This window comes from Scleropages formosus, chromosome 9, assembly GCF_900964775.1.
Source record: "Scleropages formosus chromosome 9, fSclFor1.1, whole genome shotgun sequence".
Classification (NCBI taxonomy): domain Eukaryota; kingdom Metazoa; phylum Chordata; class Actinopteri; order Osteoglossiformes; family Osteoglossidae; genus Scleropages; species Scleropages formosus.
The window spans coordinates 2,004,893-2,020,566 of record NC_041814.1 but is presented as its reverse complement, the minus strand read 5'-3'; the positions used below and the strand labels follow the sequence as shown (position 1 = coordinate 2,020,566).

The 15,674-nt window shown below is 46.0% G+C and overlaps 1 protein-coding gene across 1 annotated transcript; it reads right to left on the bottom strand.

Annotated features, from left to right (window-relative positions):
* Positions 1–6,073: 6,073 nt before the first annotated feature.
* Positions 6,074–12,895, bottom strand: LOC108919851 (transmembrane protease serine 9). The gene is made up of 10 exons (XM_018728145.2): positions 12,740–12,895; positions 11,212–11,362; positions 10,728–10,866; positions 10,346–10,600; positions 10,028–10,175; positions 7,712–7,795; positions 7,373–7,523; positions 6,945–7,080; positions 6,553–6,819; positions 6,074–6,249 (listed from the first exon to the last, which is right to left on the bottom strand). The coding sequence occupies exons 1-10, from the start codon at positions 12,795–12,797 to the stop codon at positions 6,091–6,093; spliced, it is 1,548 nt and encodes a 515-aa protein (XP_018583661.2). The 5' UTR covers positions 12,798–12,895; the 3' UTR covers positions 6,074–6,090.
* Positions 12,896–15,674: the final 2,779 nt, after the last annotated feature.

Below are 15,674 nucleotides of genomic sequence, written 5' to 3'. Positions count from 1 at the left end.
TTGAACGAGTAATACCATAGTAGACCGGGCAAGTGGCATTGTAAATAACTGACAAAAAGCTTTGTTTCTCTTTTCCCAGAACACTCTTCCACAGTTCCGCTTTGCCTCCTGTTGCTCACAGCACTCACGCAGCCCTCCACAGTGTTGCCTCTCTGGTTCTGCAAGTGGAAGTTTTCACTTTATCTCCCTGCAAAGTCTGTGGTGACTTGTGGCTTGAAGCTTTCGCCTGTGCAGGGTTTACATCTCTGCGTTCAGCTTGATGGCGAAAGGTGGGTTGAAGTGAACAGAAGACCTGCATGTTATTGCTACGACTGCTTTCTTTTATCAGCCTGGAATCACCGTCTTCAGCTGACTACACCTCGGTGCTATTGTTTAGCGAAAGGCTGAGATAGTGTAGTACCTTGCGCACTTGCTTTTTCCAGTAAAAGCACATTTCGCTTTATATTTTACACTTTATCCTGAAAAATGTTAAACTCAGATGATATTAGGGGTGGCACAGCGAGTAGCGCTGCTGTCTCACAGCACCTGGGTGGTGCGAGAGGAGGTGGGTTCGATCCTTCCTCAGCCTGTGTGGAGTTTGCATGTTCGTCCTGTGTCTGTGTGGGTTTCCTCTGGCTGCTCTGGTTTCTTCCCACAGTCCAAAGACATGCTGTTCAGATTCACCCATAGTGTGTGAGTAATGGAGAGAGTGTGTTCCACTGATATATGGATGAGTGACCCAGTGTAAATAGTGCATCTAGCAGTGTATGTCTTTGGGTGCTCTGGTTTCCGCCCACACTCCAAAGACATGCTGTTCTGTTTCCCCCATAGTGTGTGAGTGACAGAGAGAGTGTGTTCCACTGATGTATGGATGAGTGACCCAGTGTAAGTAGTGTATCTAGCAGTGTAAGTCACCGCTGGGCTGATAACACTACATAGAGTTCATTGGAAGTCGCTTTAGAGAAAAGTGTCTCCTAAATAAATAAATGTAAATATTGATGACTCTTACAGAGATCAATCTAGGAAGCCAAAATTAACCCTGTTAAAGAAATGTTCGTACTTGTGTAACACAGGTTCCTTCTCATAAGTGATGGGGAAATAGGTGCTACATTACAGGGACCATCATTTCATGTCTTTTTTAAATTCAGTGCTTTAAAAAAAAAAAAAGCTGTGAAAACTTGCAAAGGCATGAAATGTGCTATGCTTGTATGAAAGACAAATGTAAATTCTAACAATCTTTAATTACACAACACTTCCAATTCTGATGCGTGTTTGTTCTGCCCATTAGGTGGTGTTTCTTTTGAATTTCGTTTTGCAAAATTGCGGCATCGCCCTGAATTTGGGCGATGTACCGTATTTTTTCCGGCACTATCTTTCGTTTACACAACACGTGTGCATGCTTCTACTTCAGATGTGCGTTTGGGTTTTGCTCGCATTTCCATTTGTCATGTCGCACATATGACAAATACAACAGTCCCATACAGATTATACAAGAAATAAATGATGAATAATATAAATAATAAAAGCAAAAGGGGAAATACAGAACTCCATCAATAATTTGCATGTGTTCATATAACACTTTTCTCCAAAGCGACGTACATCTCAGAGAACAACAGAGAAAGTGCATCACATCAACAGGATGTACATTAGATTGACTGAAGTAATATACAGAAACTTTTGTACAGACTCATAATTTACCCTTTTATGTAGCTGGGTAAATTTCCAGGAACAACTCATGGTAAGTATCTTGCTCAAGGGTGCTGCAGCTGTAGGGGGGATTTGAACCTGCAACCTTTGGGTCTAAAGGCAGGTGTCTGTCTTGATTGAGCACACAACAGGCCCGCTGATTTTTCGTTGTAGAAATTAGGGTTAGGGTTACGTCTAGGTGCCACTGGTGACAAGCAGAGCAAATAACCAGCTCTTTTTGACGACACCTATGTTGCAAGTTTTAAGGTGTGCGTTCAGATGAAAGTTTGTCTTAAAATTATCCTAATATTAGGTCGTTAAAAAAGACTCAAATGCGATCTTAACATTGTCCCATAAATTATCGAGTATTGATTCCTACTTATAGATTCTTGGGCCGAATCACAATAAATGTCTCGTAACGGCATTACTCTGTGTTTAGTACAATCTAACAGTTTGAAAATGGTTAAAACTTAAAAAATTATTCATTGTTTTGGTGTCACCTTTGTCCAAGACAATTTAACTTGTTAGTTTTGTGTACAAAGCAGCATGCAATTGTTTACCCATGCAGCACAGTGTTTTACTGTAGCAATTGTAAGTACCCTGCTCAAAGGGGAGTAAAGGAGAAGAGTGCTAACCAGGACACGTCCTACTAGTTATAAACACCGTTTTCCAGTTTTCCTAGTCGTTTCTTTTGGTTTGTTTTAAGTGTCGTGTCCATTCCTGGGATCCTTAGCCGGTATGTACCTCTCTTTATGGGTTCAGCCACATTCACTGCTCACCAGTTCATTACCAGCTAGTGACCGTTTGGAGCAGTGCACACAGCTGTGTGACAGGGTGATTCTTCGGCTTTGTCCTCAGCGATGGACTCCGGGGATGAGCTGTTGTTCCGAAAGAGCTCCGTCCACATGTGACAGTGGGACTTGTCAATGCTGGCAACAAACCCAGCTCTCCGGGACCACGTCTACAAATGAACACGGATGTATTAATACACAAAATTACCACCAAAAAATGTTGTTTTAATCCAAATAAAATAAATAGGTTAATTTAAAATGTTTTTATTAGTTTTAATTTAAATTTATATGTTAAATTTAACACAAACTTTTTAGGGTTGGGGATCAAGTCTGAAGAGGGGCCCTGAATATGAATTACTTCTGACACTCTTGATCAGCGTCTTCAAGTTTTTACTTTGCCTAATTGCAGGTCCATTTTGGACATGTTTTGTACTGCACTGGTGAGTCCTTGTGAGTGATGGGTGATCAATGAGTCTTTTTTGTGACCTTATGATTACAAATACTACGAAACCATTCAGAGTGAACATGCTGTGATTTAAAGGACTACGTCAATTTTTACATGAACATCAGACAAGTTTTAAACCAATTAAGACTTTTTTTTTTTAATAATGAGCATTCTATGCTTATATATACTTTGCATGTTTAATTTTTATGAATACAAGTATATTACCGAGCATATTATGGTGATCCTGCATTCTCTTGATATGTAAATATGGGACCTCACTGGCTAGTTGTAAGTATAGTTATGGTCTCCGTTTGTTCATCATGTTAGTAAGTGTAATTATAGTCACAGTTTCTCGTGTGTTTTGTTGTGTCACATGTTTTAATCGTGTATAAAGTGGTCAGAGGCATTTAGATTCTCGGAATGACACGTAATAAATGTCGAGGCTGCTTTCCGATGGTGCGGTGGGCTTTGTATCTTGAAAGGACGACATTGCAGCACTTTCCACTTCCTGCTATTGCTTGAAGAGCAACAAGTGGATGTGAGGTTTTTAACCACATCTCACACATCTGCCTGTGTGTGAGCTTGTTGTGATAAACAGGTTTTTCAACCCCCTTTTATCAGGGCTCTGTGTTTACGTGCAAAGGGTGATGGTAATGTCACGGCTGCCCAGGGAAAGTGATGCGTTGTGTGGAGATGTTTCTGGAAGGCAAAGTTTCTCCCCAACAGTTTTGGGTCATGTTTTTGTCCTCTCTGATTGCGGCCACGTTCCCCTCATGGTTGTCAAATATTCCCCGTGACTTGACGCCTGCACGCCGACGATCTGTAATGCAATGAACTCCCTCGTTTCCTTTTCTATGCCTTCTTTTGTTCGTTGATCTTTTCTTCTTTTTTGCAAGTCATTTCGCCAAAATGCAAACCCAAAAATAGACGACCCGCCCTTGAAAAGTTTTGCCGTCTCTCTCACCGTTATTTTCTCATCTTCCAAGGGCGAAGCAGTTGTTGGTGGTGAGAAAATATGGAAAGTGACATTGACTCTCCACAAGACTGGGTGCATACGATTACTGCAACATATGAACTCGTGAGCTGATTTTTTTTTTTTGACAGTATCTCGGTCGATTGATTTGGATGTAGAATCTAAGGCAAGGTATTTTGTTGTATTTACAGCCTATTTCGTGATGTTGCCTGCATCGCAAAACTGTAAAAGACAAACATCTTTTTGTGTTCAAAGTCGTTTTCTGCAACACACAACAGGGAAAATCACTGTTTCTCTGATTCCAGCCCTGTTTCCAAATTCTGTGTAAAATATACAGAAAAACACAACGCCTTGAAACCTGGGCTGTTCACAGCACTGTTAAGGCACAAGTTCTGCTATCTGCACGTCCAGCAGCGGTGCGACGGTGTTTCAACCATCATGAAACCAGTAACCTGTATAACATATTTTTTTTTTTTTTTGCAATCATGTGGAGGACGTTCAAATTCCACACGCAACAAGCAAACTGCTCTCTGATTCTGCTCTTAACGTCGTTCATGTGGCGTACCGTGAGTTTCCTTTTCCTTTTTGTTGGCAACAAAAGTTGGCCACATCAAAAGGATGAAAAACACAGGAAGTATTTCTGATGTGTTCGTATGATTTTTCTGCATAATTATCTGCACATTTCTCTTTCTGATGTACCTGTATGAAATATGATAATTAAAATATGGACAATATGTTTGGTCATTTTTAAACGACCGAGGCGCCAATTGTTAAGCCTCTTAAAGCTGTGTCTAACGATGACTCACGTATTACTATTAATTTTGAAACCTGTTGTGTGCATGTTGACAATTCATATTCATATTAATTATGGTTCGCCGGGGCAGCTACTTTTAAATTTTGGTTTTGTGTGTTAATAATCAGCACTGTGGCGTAGCGAGGAGCACCGTTGTCTTATACTGCCTAGATGGTGTGAGAGGACTTGGCTTCGATCAGTCCATAAACATGCGTTTTAAGGGAATTGGTCACTCTGAATTGACCTTTGTGTTTGTGTGTGTGTGTGCTGCTCTGGTGTATAGTTGAGCGACTGGCTGCAGGTAGTGTATCTAGCATTGGTTTAAATAAAAGAAGTTTTACATATGTATCAAATTTACGTGGTATTTACAGGAGGTGTGGTGTTCAGACATCAGCCAATGGGTGTCACGGTGCCTAATGTTTGGCAAGAAAGCAACATCCACACTATTGCACCACAATTTTCCAGTACCATTGATGCCATGTAGAACTGATCCATATATTTACTGTTTGCTGTATCTCATCCCATCTTACTCTAAACTGACAAAAGTGGAACCCCATGTGGTCTTCTGCTGCTGTAGCCCATCCACATCAAGGTTTCATGAGTTGCATATTCCCAGATCCTCTTCTGCCTTCCACTGTTGTACTGAGCCTGAACACATAGCCTGTCTTTCAGCTTGGAAGGAGTATTGTCATCCACCTCACCATACCCTGTAAACTCTTGACATTACACACACACACTTTCTGAACCACTTGTCCCATACGGGGTCACGGAGCCTAACCCGGCAACACAGGGCATAAGGCCAGAGGGGGAGGGGACACACCCAGGACGGGACGCCAGTCCGCCGCAAGGCACCCCAAGCGGGACTCGAACCCCAGACCCACCGGAGAGCAGGACCCGGTCCAACCCACCGCACCACCGCGCCCCCCTGCTCTTGACATTATAGTACTGGAAAATTCCAGGATCCATGTGGCTGACAGCAACAGTTTATGGCACAGTCACTGAGACCATATGTCCCTCCTATTCTAACCTTTAGTTTAATAGCAGCTGGTCTCTTTGATTCTGTGTGGTTATTTTACATTCTGTGCCACAGTTAGCTGACTCGCTGTGGGGGGGGCAAGCTGCCTGCGTATGCTGGAAGGTGTACCTAATAAATTGTCTGGTGAGATTACGTGTGAATGAAAGCAAATAGCCAAACGCCGCAAAAAAGCTTCAACGTAATCGTTTATCAAAAGCATTCGTTTAATTTCATTCTGCACAAGACTTTCAGTGAAAAGCAAATGGAAAAAATTGGCAAATGAAAAATTCGACCGCTCCAAAACTTTTCGGTGTATGCATGTAAACACACACACACACACACACACACATTTTCAGAACCGCTTGTCCCATATGGGGTCACGGGGAAGAATGAATACAAATGGTACAGCTAAAAAGTGCTCTTTGTGGTCTTCTTTATCCAGGGCAGGAACTTGGAGATCTGGGTGTAAACGTTGGGCACATTTGGGTAGTCGCAGTTTCCGAGGAGGTTGAATGAGACAATACCCACCGCCAGACCGCTGCACACCAGCGGGCCCCCCGAGTCCCCCTGAAAGGTAGAGAGTCACCAAACTGATGTGAACCACATTACAAGGTTTTTAACTCCAACTCGGAATCGCATCTAAACGCTACTTTTTGCGGAGAGCGTAAAGGATGCCGTCGGGGAGGACGGGACGCGTGCGACTCATCGTAAGGGTCATTCTGCTATTGCAGAGTAGCGCAGCTCCTGTTACAAAAGCGCACGAAACACGACCGCGGTTGACAACTGGAATATAGCGGAAAGCATTTGTACCGTCTGCTACAACGTGGACCCAAGCGATTGTATGTCGACGAGGCGGATTCGTTCACGAACCTGGCAGGCCCCTTTGTTTGACTCGTATCCTCCGGCACAGATCGTATCGGCCGGAAGTTTCACCTTGACGGCGTCCCACGCCCTCTGACATTCTTTCGAGCCGATGGTCTTCACCGTTGCGAAGAGCAGGTCTGCCACTTTCCGCCCTCTCGTTTCGTTTTTGCCCCATCCGGCCACAACACACGCGCTGTCTGCTTTAACGGCTTTGTCTTTCACCGGAATATTCACTTTCTTTACCGTCTTGCTTAACGGAACCGGCTTGGAAAGCTTCGGATGGACACAGAAAGAAAATTATGATGAAGTCAATCCCACGTGCAGGTGCCCCAGTGAGGGAGGTGTGTAACTTAGTGCTGAACTGCATTTTTAAGAAATTAAAAAAATGTGTTACATACCTGTAGAAGCATAATATCATTTCCAGAGAGCACGTCTTCATATTTCGGGTGTCTATATTTTCGTACCACCCTAAATATTTGAATATTCCTCTCCATCTTTAAGTTATGAGTGCCAAGAACTACAGTCATGTTACCTCTGCACAAACGGAGTAGAAACCAGACAGTGTATCATGTTAGTAATCGGTTATTGAACAAAAATGTATTTCTAAAGGTTTTTATTCTAGCATATAGTACATTCTTTGTGCTATTCTGAGTAGATGCTCTTTAAATGTTGCGCAAACCGTGAGAAAAACTGTCAGTACTGCGGTTTAGTCTCAGCAGATGAGTAGATGAGCTGTCGAGCAAAGCATATATTTCACACCCGAGCGCAGCACATTGCGTAAGGCGCGCTGAGCGCTCGGCGATGACGGGAGCAGCAATGTACGTACCCCTTGTCGCAGTGCGCGGCGGTGAGCACAAATTTTGGGGATATGAGAAACCCTCCGCATACGTGTTTCCCTTCCCGCTGCACAGAGGCCATGAACCGCAGGAAATTCTTCGCCGCCTTTTTCCCGTGGACAATCTCTCCGCCGAAGGAAGCTGGAAACAAATGAGAAAAAAATATTTATGCACATATCCATATATGTATAGATGATCAGCACCTGCTTCCCACCAATATAAATAGATTGCGCCACCCTGATCCCAGGCCCCCGGTGAACACATGCTCAGCCTTACTGCAATGTCGTGTATCTTTCGCGTCTGCGTGACGTCGGCTCTTAGGCGCTTACCGGCATGTGCCAGAAAAGGCACAAGAGCTAAGAGGAGGATCACGGGGAGCTTCGGCATGGTGTCGGGAGGACGAGCCCGATGTTCTGAGCGAGGGCTGCCGGGCGGGCGCGCTCTTATAGAGCTCGTCCGGTTGCGTGCCCACCTACGTCGCTTCCTTCATTCCTTGTAACCCATCACTCACGCGTGGCTGTCGTGCGGTTCGTCTCGGGGTCCTCGCGGTCAGCGAGAGGAGAAGGACTATTCTCACGGACAAAAGGCGGCTGCTGATTTTCTTTTAAACGGAGGTGACGCTTCTCATCGGTGACGGAGCAGAAAAGTTTCGAGAACTGTTAGACCACAGGATGCCGCAGGTTAGTGTTCTGCTTGAGGCTTCGGAGCCTTCGGTCACTGCTTGTGGGTAGACCTGAGTAATACAGTTAGCGGAAATATCACCGATGGCAGAGGGAGGGGGTCCCAGTGGGCGACTAATTACAAATAGCATCAGATGATGCGTTAAGCGTGTTTGCCGCCCGGACGAACATGTGACGACCAAGAAATGATGACGCCGAGTTGCTTCTTCGCTTGACTTACTCATCCACTTTTCCCCGATTCTGTGCAGGTGGATGTGCACAGAATCAGTTCAAGGTAAATACGAATGTTGGGTGCAACACCTTTTCCGTGGTAAAGTGTAAAGCCACAGCTTGTTGATGCAAACCCCGTACGGAGGTTGCAGGAGCGTCCCCCGAGACACCGTCCTATAGGCTGTGGTCACGGTGCGAACTCGGTGCGCAGCGCAGCGTGCAGCGGCATCTCTGCACTTGTGGGTGTGTGTGTCTCGACTTTTGCACAGAGATCACAAATGATCGCCGAGACATTCTTAAGGCGTAGCCTCGTAAGTAAACTCTGAGTGCAGTGTAATCTCTTGTTTTCTGGCTACGGTGCAGTAACTTGGTTGTTCATAAACCACTAGTGGACAAATGAGATTATTTCTGCAATGGCAGAACAGCTGATGGCATAGTGGTTAGAGCTGTTCCCTTTAAATGCAAAGTCAAAGGTTTGAGTCTCACCTCCAGCTGTATTACCATGGAGGAGGTATTTATCCTCAAATTGCTCCAGTAAAATTACCCAGCTGTATAAATAATTGTAAGCTGCTTTGGAGAGAAGTGTCAGGTAAGTGTAAATCATGCTTTGACCTGCAATAAAATCATCAACATGCATGAAATCCCCAACTTGAGCATTTACATTTATTTAGAGGACACTTCTCTCCAAAGCGACTTCCAATGAACTCTATGTATTGTTATCAGGCCACACACCTTATTCACCGCGGTGATTTACACTGCTAGATACACTACTTACACTGAGTCACTCATCCATACATCAGTGAAACACGCTCTGTCTCTTGTCACTCACACACTATGGGGGAACCTGAACAGCATGTCTCTGGAGTGTGGGAGGAAACCAGAGCACACCCACACAGGGAGAACATGCAAATACCACCCAGACTGAGCAGGGATTGAACCCCCATCCTCTTGCACCATCCAGGCCCTGTGAGACAGAAGTGTTACTCACTAACCCACCATGACACCCATCTAAGTGTCAAAGGGAGTTCAGGTCATCTCCTGAAAAGTGTTTTGTTTCAAAGCTCTGTTTTCTTTGAAATGTTTTGCAAAGATTTGTTTTCTACGTGAGGGGAGCTTGGTGACGCAGTGGGTTTGGCCAGGGCCTTCTGGCAATGGGGTCTAGGGTTCGAGTCCCCCTTGGGGTGCCTTGTGTCAGACTGGTGTCCTGTCCTGGGTGTGTCCCCTCCCTCTCCAGCCTTGCACCTTACCTTCTTTTTGAGTATCTCAGATGGTAAAAGGCAGGTAACTCATTAATATGGTATAATTTCAGCGTCACCCTAGATTAGCAGTGCCGCTAAAGCAGACTGAGATTGCCGTCTAGCACTTGGTTGCCATCGTGAGCCTGAAATCTTTGCTACGCCACACGGCTGATTATATTCATGCCGCGACCCTCTTCGAGATCAGATCGCTCTGGTTCAGTGTGAGATGCATCATCTTCCTGCAGCAGTTTGTACCTCTGCTAGATCTCAGCACCGCATCACGCCGTGTGCCACTTCAAAGCGCAGCTTGTCGTGACCAAATTGACGCTTGTCCAGCATCCATAACGTTTGGTTTCCAGACCGCAGACCAGAGTCTGAGTCACTTTAACAGAAAAAGAATGAGTCGACACAAGTTCTCCACATCTACAGAAATGCTGTTTACTGTGAAAGCTCATCATCGTTACATTGGGCAAAGAAACTTGGTCGGAGCTGGAATCCCGGCATCGTGATCAGATACTTTTCATGATGCTCTTGATCCACGGCAAGTATCTGGACACCTGAGTGTAGACGTTGGGTTTCGTCGGTGAGCCGCACTCTCCTTTCTCGAAGAAGGACACGATTCCTTCCGCTGCGTTCTTACACACCAGCGGACCTCCCGAATCTCCCTGCAGAAAAAGGGGTGATGAGCAAAGGCCAAAATTAAACCGCAAAGGGAATCACAGCTGGAGCAACTGGTTTTTCGGAGACGAAAATAGAAAAGTCTTTTTTTTTTCTCGCTTTCAGCGCCCTTATGTCGCGTGCCTCCAAGGTGAGCTCGTTTCTTTAGCGCGCTTACCTTACAAAATCCTTTCCGGTCCACGCTTCCCCCGGCGCACAGCATGTTTGCCGTAACACGCGCCCCCCATGCCGTTTTGCACACTTTCCGGTCCACGGCGGTCACGTTAGCCTCCATGAGGTGCTGTTGCACCGGTCCACGGTCTTTGGTTTTGCCCCATCCGGCAACGCTGCAAAGGGTCTTTGGCTTGACATCCCTGTCTTTCTTGGGTAGAGCAATCTTCTGGATTGTGCCGCCCCGAGCTGGTTCCTCCAGCTGGACCAAAAGTGCAGCTTTTAGATTCCCGAACCAACGTTTCTGCTCCGTTATCACAGCCGTACCGCTCTGAACCATTATGACTCATATATACAGCACAGGAGAAACATGCATTTGCCTTTCATACCTGTAATAGCAAAATGTCATTACGTAACAATACATCGTCATAACCAGGGTAGAAGTGGTAAAACTTCACTCGAATCCTGACAGATCCCTGCTTCTTCCGAAGGTCTTGAGTCCCGAGCAGGACAGTTAGATTCTTTCCCCTGCGGAACAGAAAGCAGAATTTATTCACTCATCAACGGCCGTTAACTTCACCGTGAATCAGATCGCTCTCCGGCGAAGCGTCGCCAAAATCTCCCCATAATGTTACTTTAACTTTGCTTTTTTTTCCGGATATTAAAAGCGCAAACACCGGGAACCCGATGAACGCTTCGTTTCGTTCTCCCCCACAAGACGCTCCGGTTCGAGCCTGAGCTCGCACCTTCGATGGGGCTGTACATATTAATTCAGCAGGGAGTCCAATGAATCCTCGTTGGGTCCCTCTATTTGTTGCCCTGTCCTCATACGCACACACGCACACACACACACACACACACACACACTCCTACCACGTGGAGCAGTGTGCCGCCGTCATCACGAAGGACTCGGACACGAGGAAGCCCCCGCAGATGTGGTTGTCGTCTTGCTGCACGGAGGCCATGTAGGGTCTGGAATGTGGCCTCGCCGCCCTGCCATTGACGATCCCCGAGTCCAGTCGCTCTGGAGGACGCAGGGCTTTCAGCCTTTTGCATTCACATCACGCGGCAGAACATGCCTACGTCGACTCGCTGCTAGGGATGAATTCGTTTCCGTACGAAGCCACGGCTTCATTTGAACGTGACATTTCAGTGCGGTCAGTGTGTGCGTTTTTCTGCATTCCTGTACCCATCACATGAACCACGGCTGGATTCGCCAGCAGACTTCACGGCAGCGCCGGTCTACTTTTATAATTCGTGCTACAGCTCCTGATGCTGAAAAAGAACTTTGGCAGATTTCCAGCAGCTGAAATGTTGCGTGCCTTGCTCTAAGGGGTGTAAATATTCCACTACACCCCAACTAGACTGCTTCGTTCTTACATTTATTTATTTAGCAGAAGTTTTTCTCCAAAGCAGCTTCCAATGAACTCTATGTAGTGTTATCAGCCCACACACCTTATTCACCATGGTGACTTACACTGCTAGATACACTACTTACACTGGACCACTCATCCATACATCAGTGGAACACACACACTCTCTCCCTGTCACTCACACACTATGGGGGAACCTGAACAGCGTGTCTTTGGAGTGTGGGAGGAAACCAGAGCACCCTGAGGAAACCCATTCAGACACAGGGAGAACACGCAAACTCCACAAAGACTGAGCAGGGATCAAACCCATGTCCTCTTGCACCACCCAGATGCTCTGAGGCAGCAGCGCCGCTTGCTATGCCACCGTGCTCCTGTGCTGCTTCTTCCACATGTGCCCACCTGGTGGTCCCACGCATGAAAGGTAAAGCGCGGAGGTTCTCGGTTCTTGCTCCGCTGTGGTGGAACGACCTCCCCCTCTCACTCAGAACTGCTGAATCTCCATCCACATTTAAAAAGAGTCTGAAGACTCACCTCTTCCTGACTCACTCTGCCCATCATCTCTTCAGTCCACATAAGGTGTAAATGTTCATGCTGTATAACTGTAAGATCATACCTGAATAACCCTTTATGCAGCTACTTTTGTAATGTAACATAAATGTTTATATATATTTTAAAAAAAACGACTAGCAAGGTGATCAGGAATCGTTGATGAATTTTATGCAGCTACTCGTGCGATGAACATCGGTTCATATGGTGGAAAGAAAGGAAGTAACTGCAGTGAAGAATCACACGTCTGCATCTGAGTGTCTCTTCCTGCTAATGAAATGAACAGATTGTATTTTCTATGAGATGTTCGTCACTTTGGAGAAAAGCATCTGCTGAATACATGTACACGTAAGTATTAATTCATATATATCTCCAACCTCAGACTGAAATAAACGGTCGCAGAAATCGCGCAATGTGAGTAAACCAAAGAGTAACGGCGCAGAAACTGATTGGCGGGTACCAGCGGCGACAGCAGTCCTTACCGGATGCCCCAAGCGAAGGTAGGAAGAAGGCCAGGAGAAAAACATCTATGGCAGTCATGATGGGCTTTGTGGTCAGTCCATGAGCGCTGCTGGGGAAGTAGGGTTTTTACTCCGCCCATGCAGGAAATGACACCTTAGACATGTCGAAAAAAACTCTCTCTGGACCCCCTTGATGCTGCAGAGCCGTGGCGGAGCGAAGAGCTGCCCGTCTGTAGGCGTTCCTTTCCGAAAAGGCGCACAGAATGCGGTGCGCGAGAGACTAGACCCGCAGAACGAAATGTGTCGTCCGCGACACCTGTGTCATATTGTCGGAGACACGGGCTAATTGTGACGATCCTTGCGATCGGCGTGTGTGACTGTGAACTGGCAGCCAGTAGATGGCGAGATTTTCCCAAAAACAGGGTGGCACTGCGGTGCAGCCACAGGGCCCTCTCACGGCACCTGGGCTCTTCGCGCTTGGCTTGGAATCCGGTTCGCTCTGCGTTGAGTTCGCTCGTCCTCCTTTTATCTCTATAGGTTCCCTCCGGCTGCTCTGGTTTCCTCCCACAGTTCAAAGACAGGTGCGTCGGGGGAACTGGTGACTCTGACTTGCCCTTGGCGTGTGTGTGTGTTCGCTCCGCATTGGACCGGCCTAGCGGTGATTGAAAAAGGCCGAAAATCATCGGCACATCGCCTCTGAGAGCCACTCGTCCACATGAACGAACCAGTTCTACAATCATGCGTTCTTTTTCTTAAAAATTAAATTAATAGTGTTTAGTTTGATCCCTCTTTCATAGGTACCGGACACATAAATAGATGTGTCGCATTTGCTTCAGGACTGCGTTGTTTTAAAACGCTCCGTTGTTATTTCACGTCTCCCGGATTACAGAGAGGAGATACAGTGCGGGATGTCAGTTCACATGAGTTCATCGGTGGCTCACGACGGCCTTTTACAGGCCAGCTGAAATTACTGTAAACTGACTCCGCAGACTGCACTTGATTCACATGGGGGATCCTCGAACCTGTCACGTAAGGGCCTTGCCGGATCTCGAGCGGGGGGGGGAGGCGGGAGTGTTAAACCACATAATTTTTTAATGCGAGTGATTCAAAATTCCACTCGCGTTTGTTTCCGTCGTCATTCACTGGCTTTTTTCAAATAGTAGTTTCAGGTTTATCGGGGCAGCAAATAGGTTGGCGGCGACGGTTGTTGCCTTCGGGGCAAAAGGTTACTGCTTTGAATTCAACCTCCAGCTGTAGTACCCTTGAGCAGGGTATTTACCTTAGCTCGCTCCGGTAAAATTGCCCAGCCGTATAAATGGATAAATAATTGTAAGCTGCTTTGGTGAAAAGTGTCTGCTAAATGCGCAAATATTATTGTCCTAAACAATCTCGCAAGAGTTTGATAGCTGATGATATGTAAGACTTGAGATGTGGAACCCACTCTCTCTGTCACTCACACACTATGGGGGGAACCTGAACAGCATGTCTTTGGACTGTGGGAGGAAACCAGAGCACCCGAAGACTTACACTGCTAGATACACTACTTACAATGGGTCACTCATCCATACATCAGTGGAACACATACACTCTCTCTGTCACTCACACACTATGGGGGAAACAGAACAGCATGTCTTTGGAGTGTGGAAGGAAACAAGAGCACCCAAAGACTTACACTGCTAGATACACTACTTACACTGGGTCACTCATCCATACATCAGTGGAACACACTCTCTCTGTCACTCACACACTATGGGGGAACCCGAACAGCATGTCTTTAGACCATCTGTACAGATCAGCAATTTTAGGGTAAGTACCTTGCTCAAGGTTCCTGCAGCTGGAGATGGGAATCAACCCAGCGACCTTCGGATCTAAAGACAGCACCTCAAATCACTACACTAGCGGCCACTTACTTACCAGGGTATCTATTATGTACTGGACAAAGGAAGAAGACAAGCCATTTTTGAGTAAAATAAGGAGAATCCCAGCATTAGCTTCCTCCGGAGGAAGTCCCCTACAGAATTAACCCTTGTTATGCCAGCCATGCTCACGCTTAAACAATTCAGATGAGTTATAAAGCCCGCCAACAGAAGTGCCCGATGGACAGAACCTGAGCAGTGGGATATTTCCAGTTGTAGCTGAACATTGTCTCCTATTTCTGCTTCATACCCACATTTCTTTCCCCAAAGCTTAGTGACTTAGTGAGCTTAGCAAGAGAACTAATAGCTTAGTGGTTGAGTCCAGTCAATGTAGTGCTCTGGGTCCCCACGGTACTTCACATTAATTGCTCCAGGGAAATAGGGCAGCGGGCGCAGTGATTAGGGCTCTCGCCTTGTGCCATGTGCTTTGCCAGTTTTAATCCCCCTCTCATTCTCACCCCCTTGACCGAAGCACTTAAACTGATTTTTACCACTGAAAACACCACGCTGTTTAAATAGCAGAATAATTGTAAGACGCTTTGCATTTTCTCATTGGCTGAATAACCGATGGTAGTAATGTCCAAAGATATTGCAAATGGACACAACTATAGTCGGCGACGCGGCGGAGCACAATGCACAGATGTGACGTAAGCACCAGAATAACTTCTATATCCAGCGCTGTATCTATCGGCCGAATTAAAACTCGCAGTGTAAAAATGACGGTAAAAAACCAACCAGCAGTTTGAGCAGCGCCGGTGTTTTAGGAGCCACTGTTACTAAATACTATTTAAGGCATTAAAACTGTCTGTTTTTTCCCCTTTAATGCAGCCCTGAGACCCCACCGGCACAAGAATAGAGGATTTCACATAGCTGACACTTTCCTCCAAAGCAATTTATAGTGTTGATGTTATAATTTCTTATCCATTTATACAGCTGGGTAATTTTACCAGAGTAATTGAGAGTAAGTACCTTGCTCAAGGGTACTACAGCTAGAGGTGAGGCTTGAACCTGCAGCCTTTAGGTCCAAAGGCAGTAGCTCC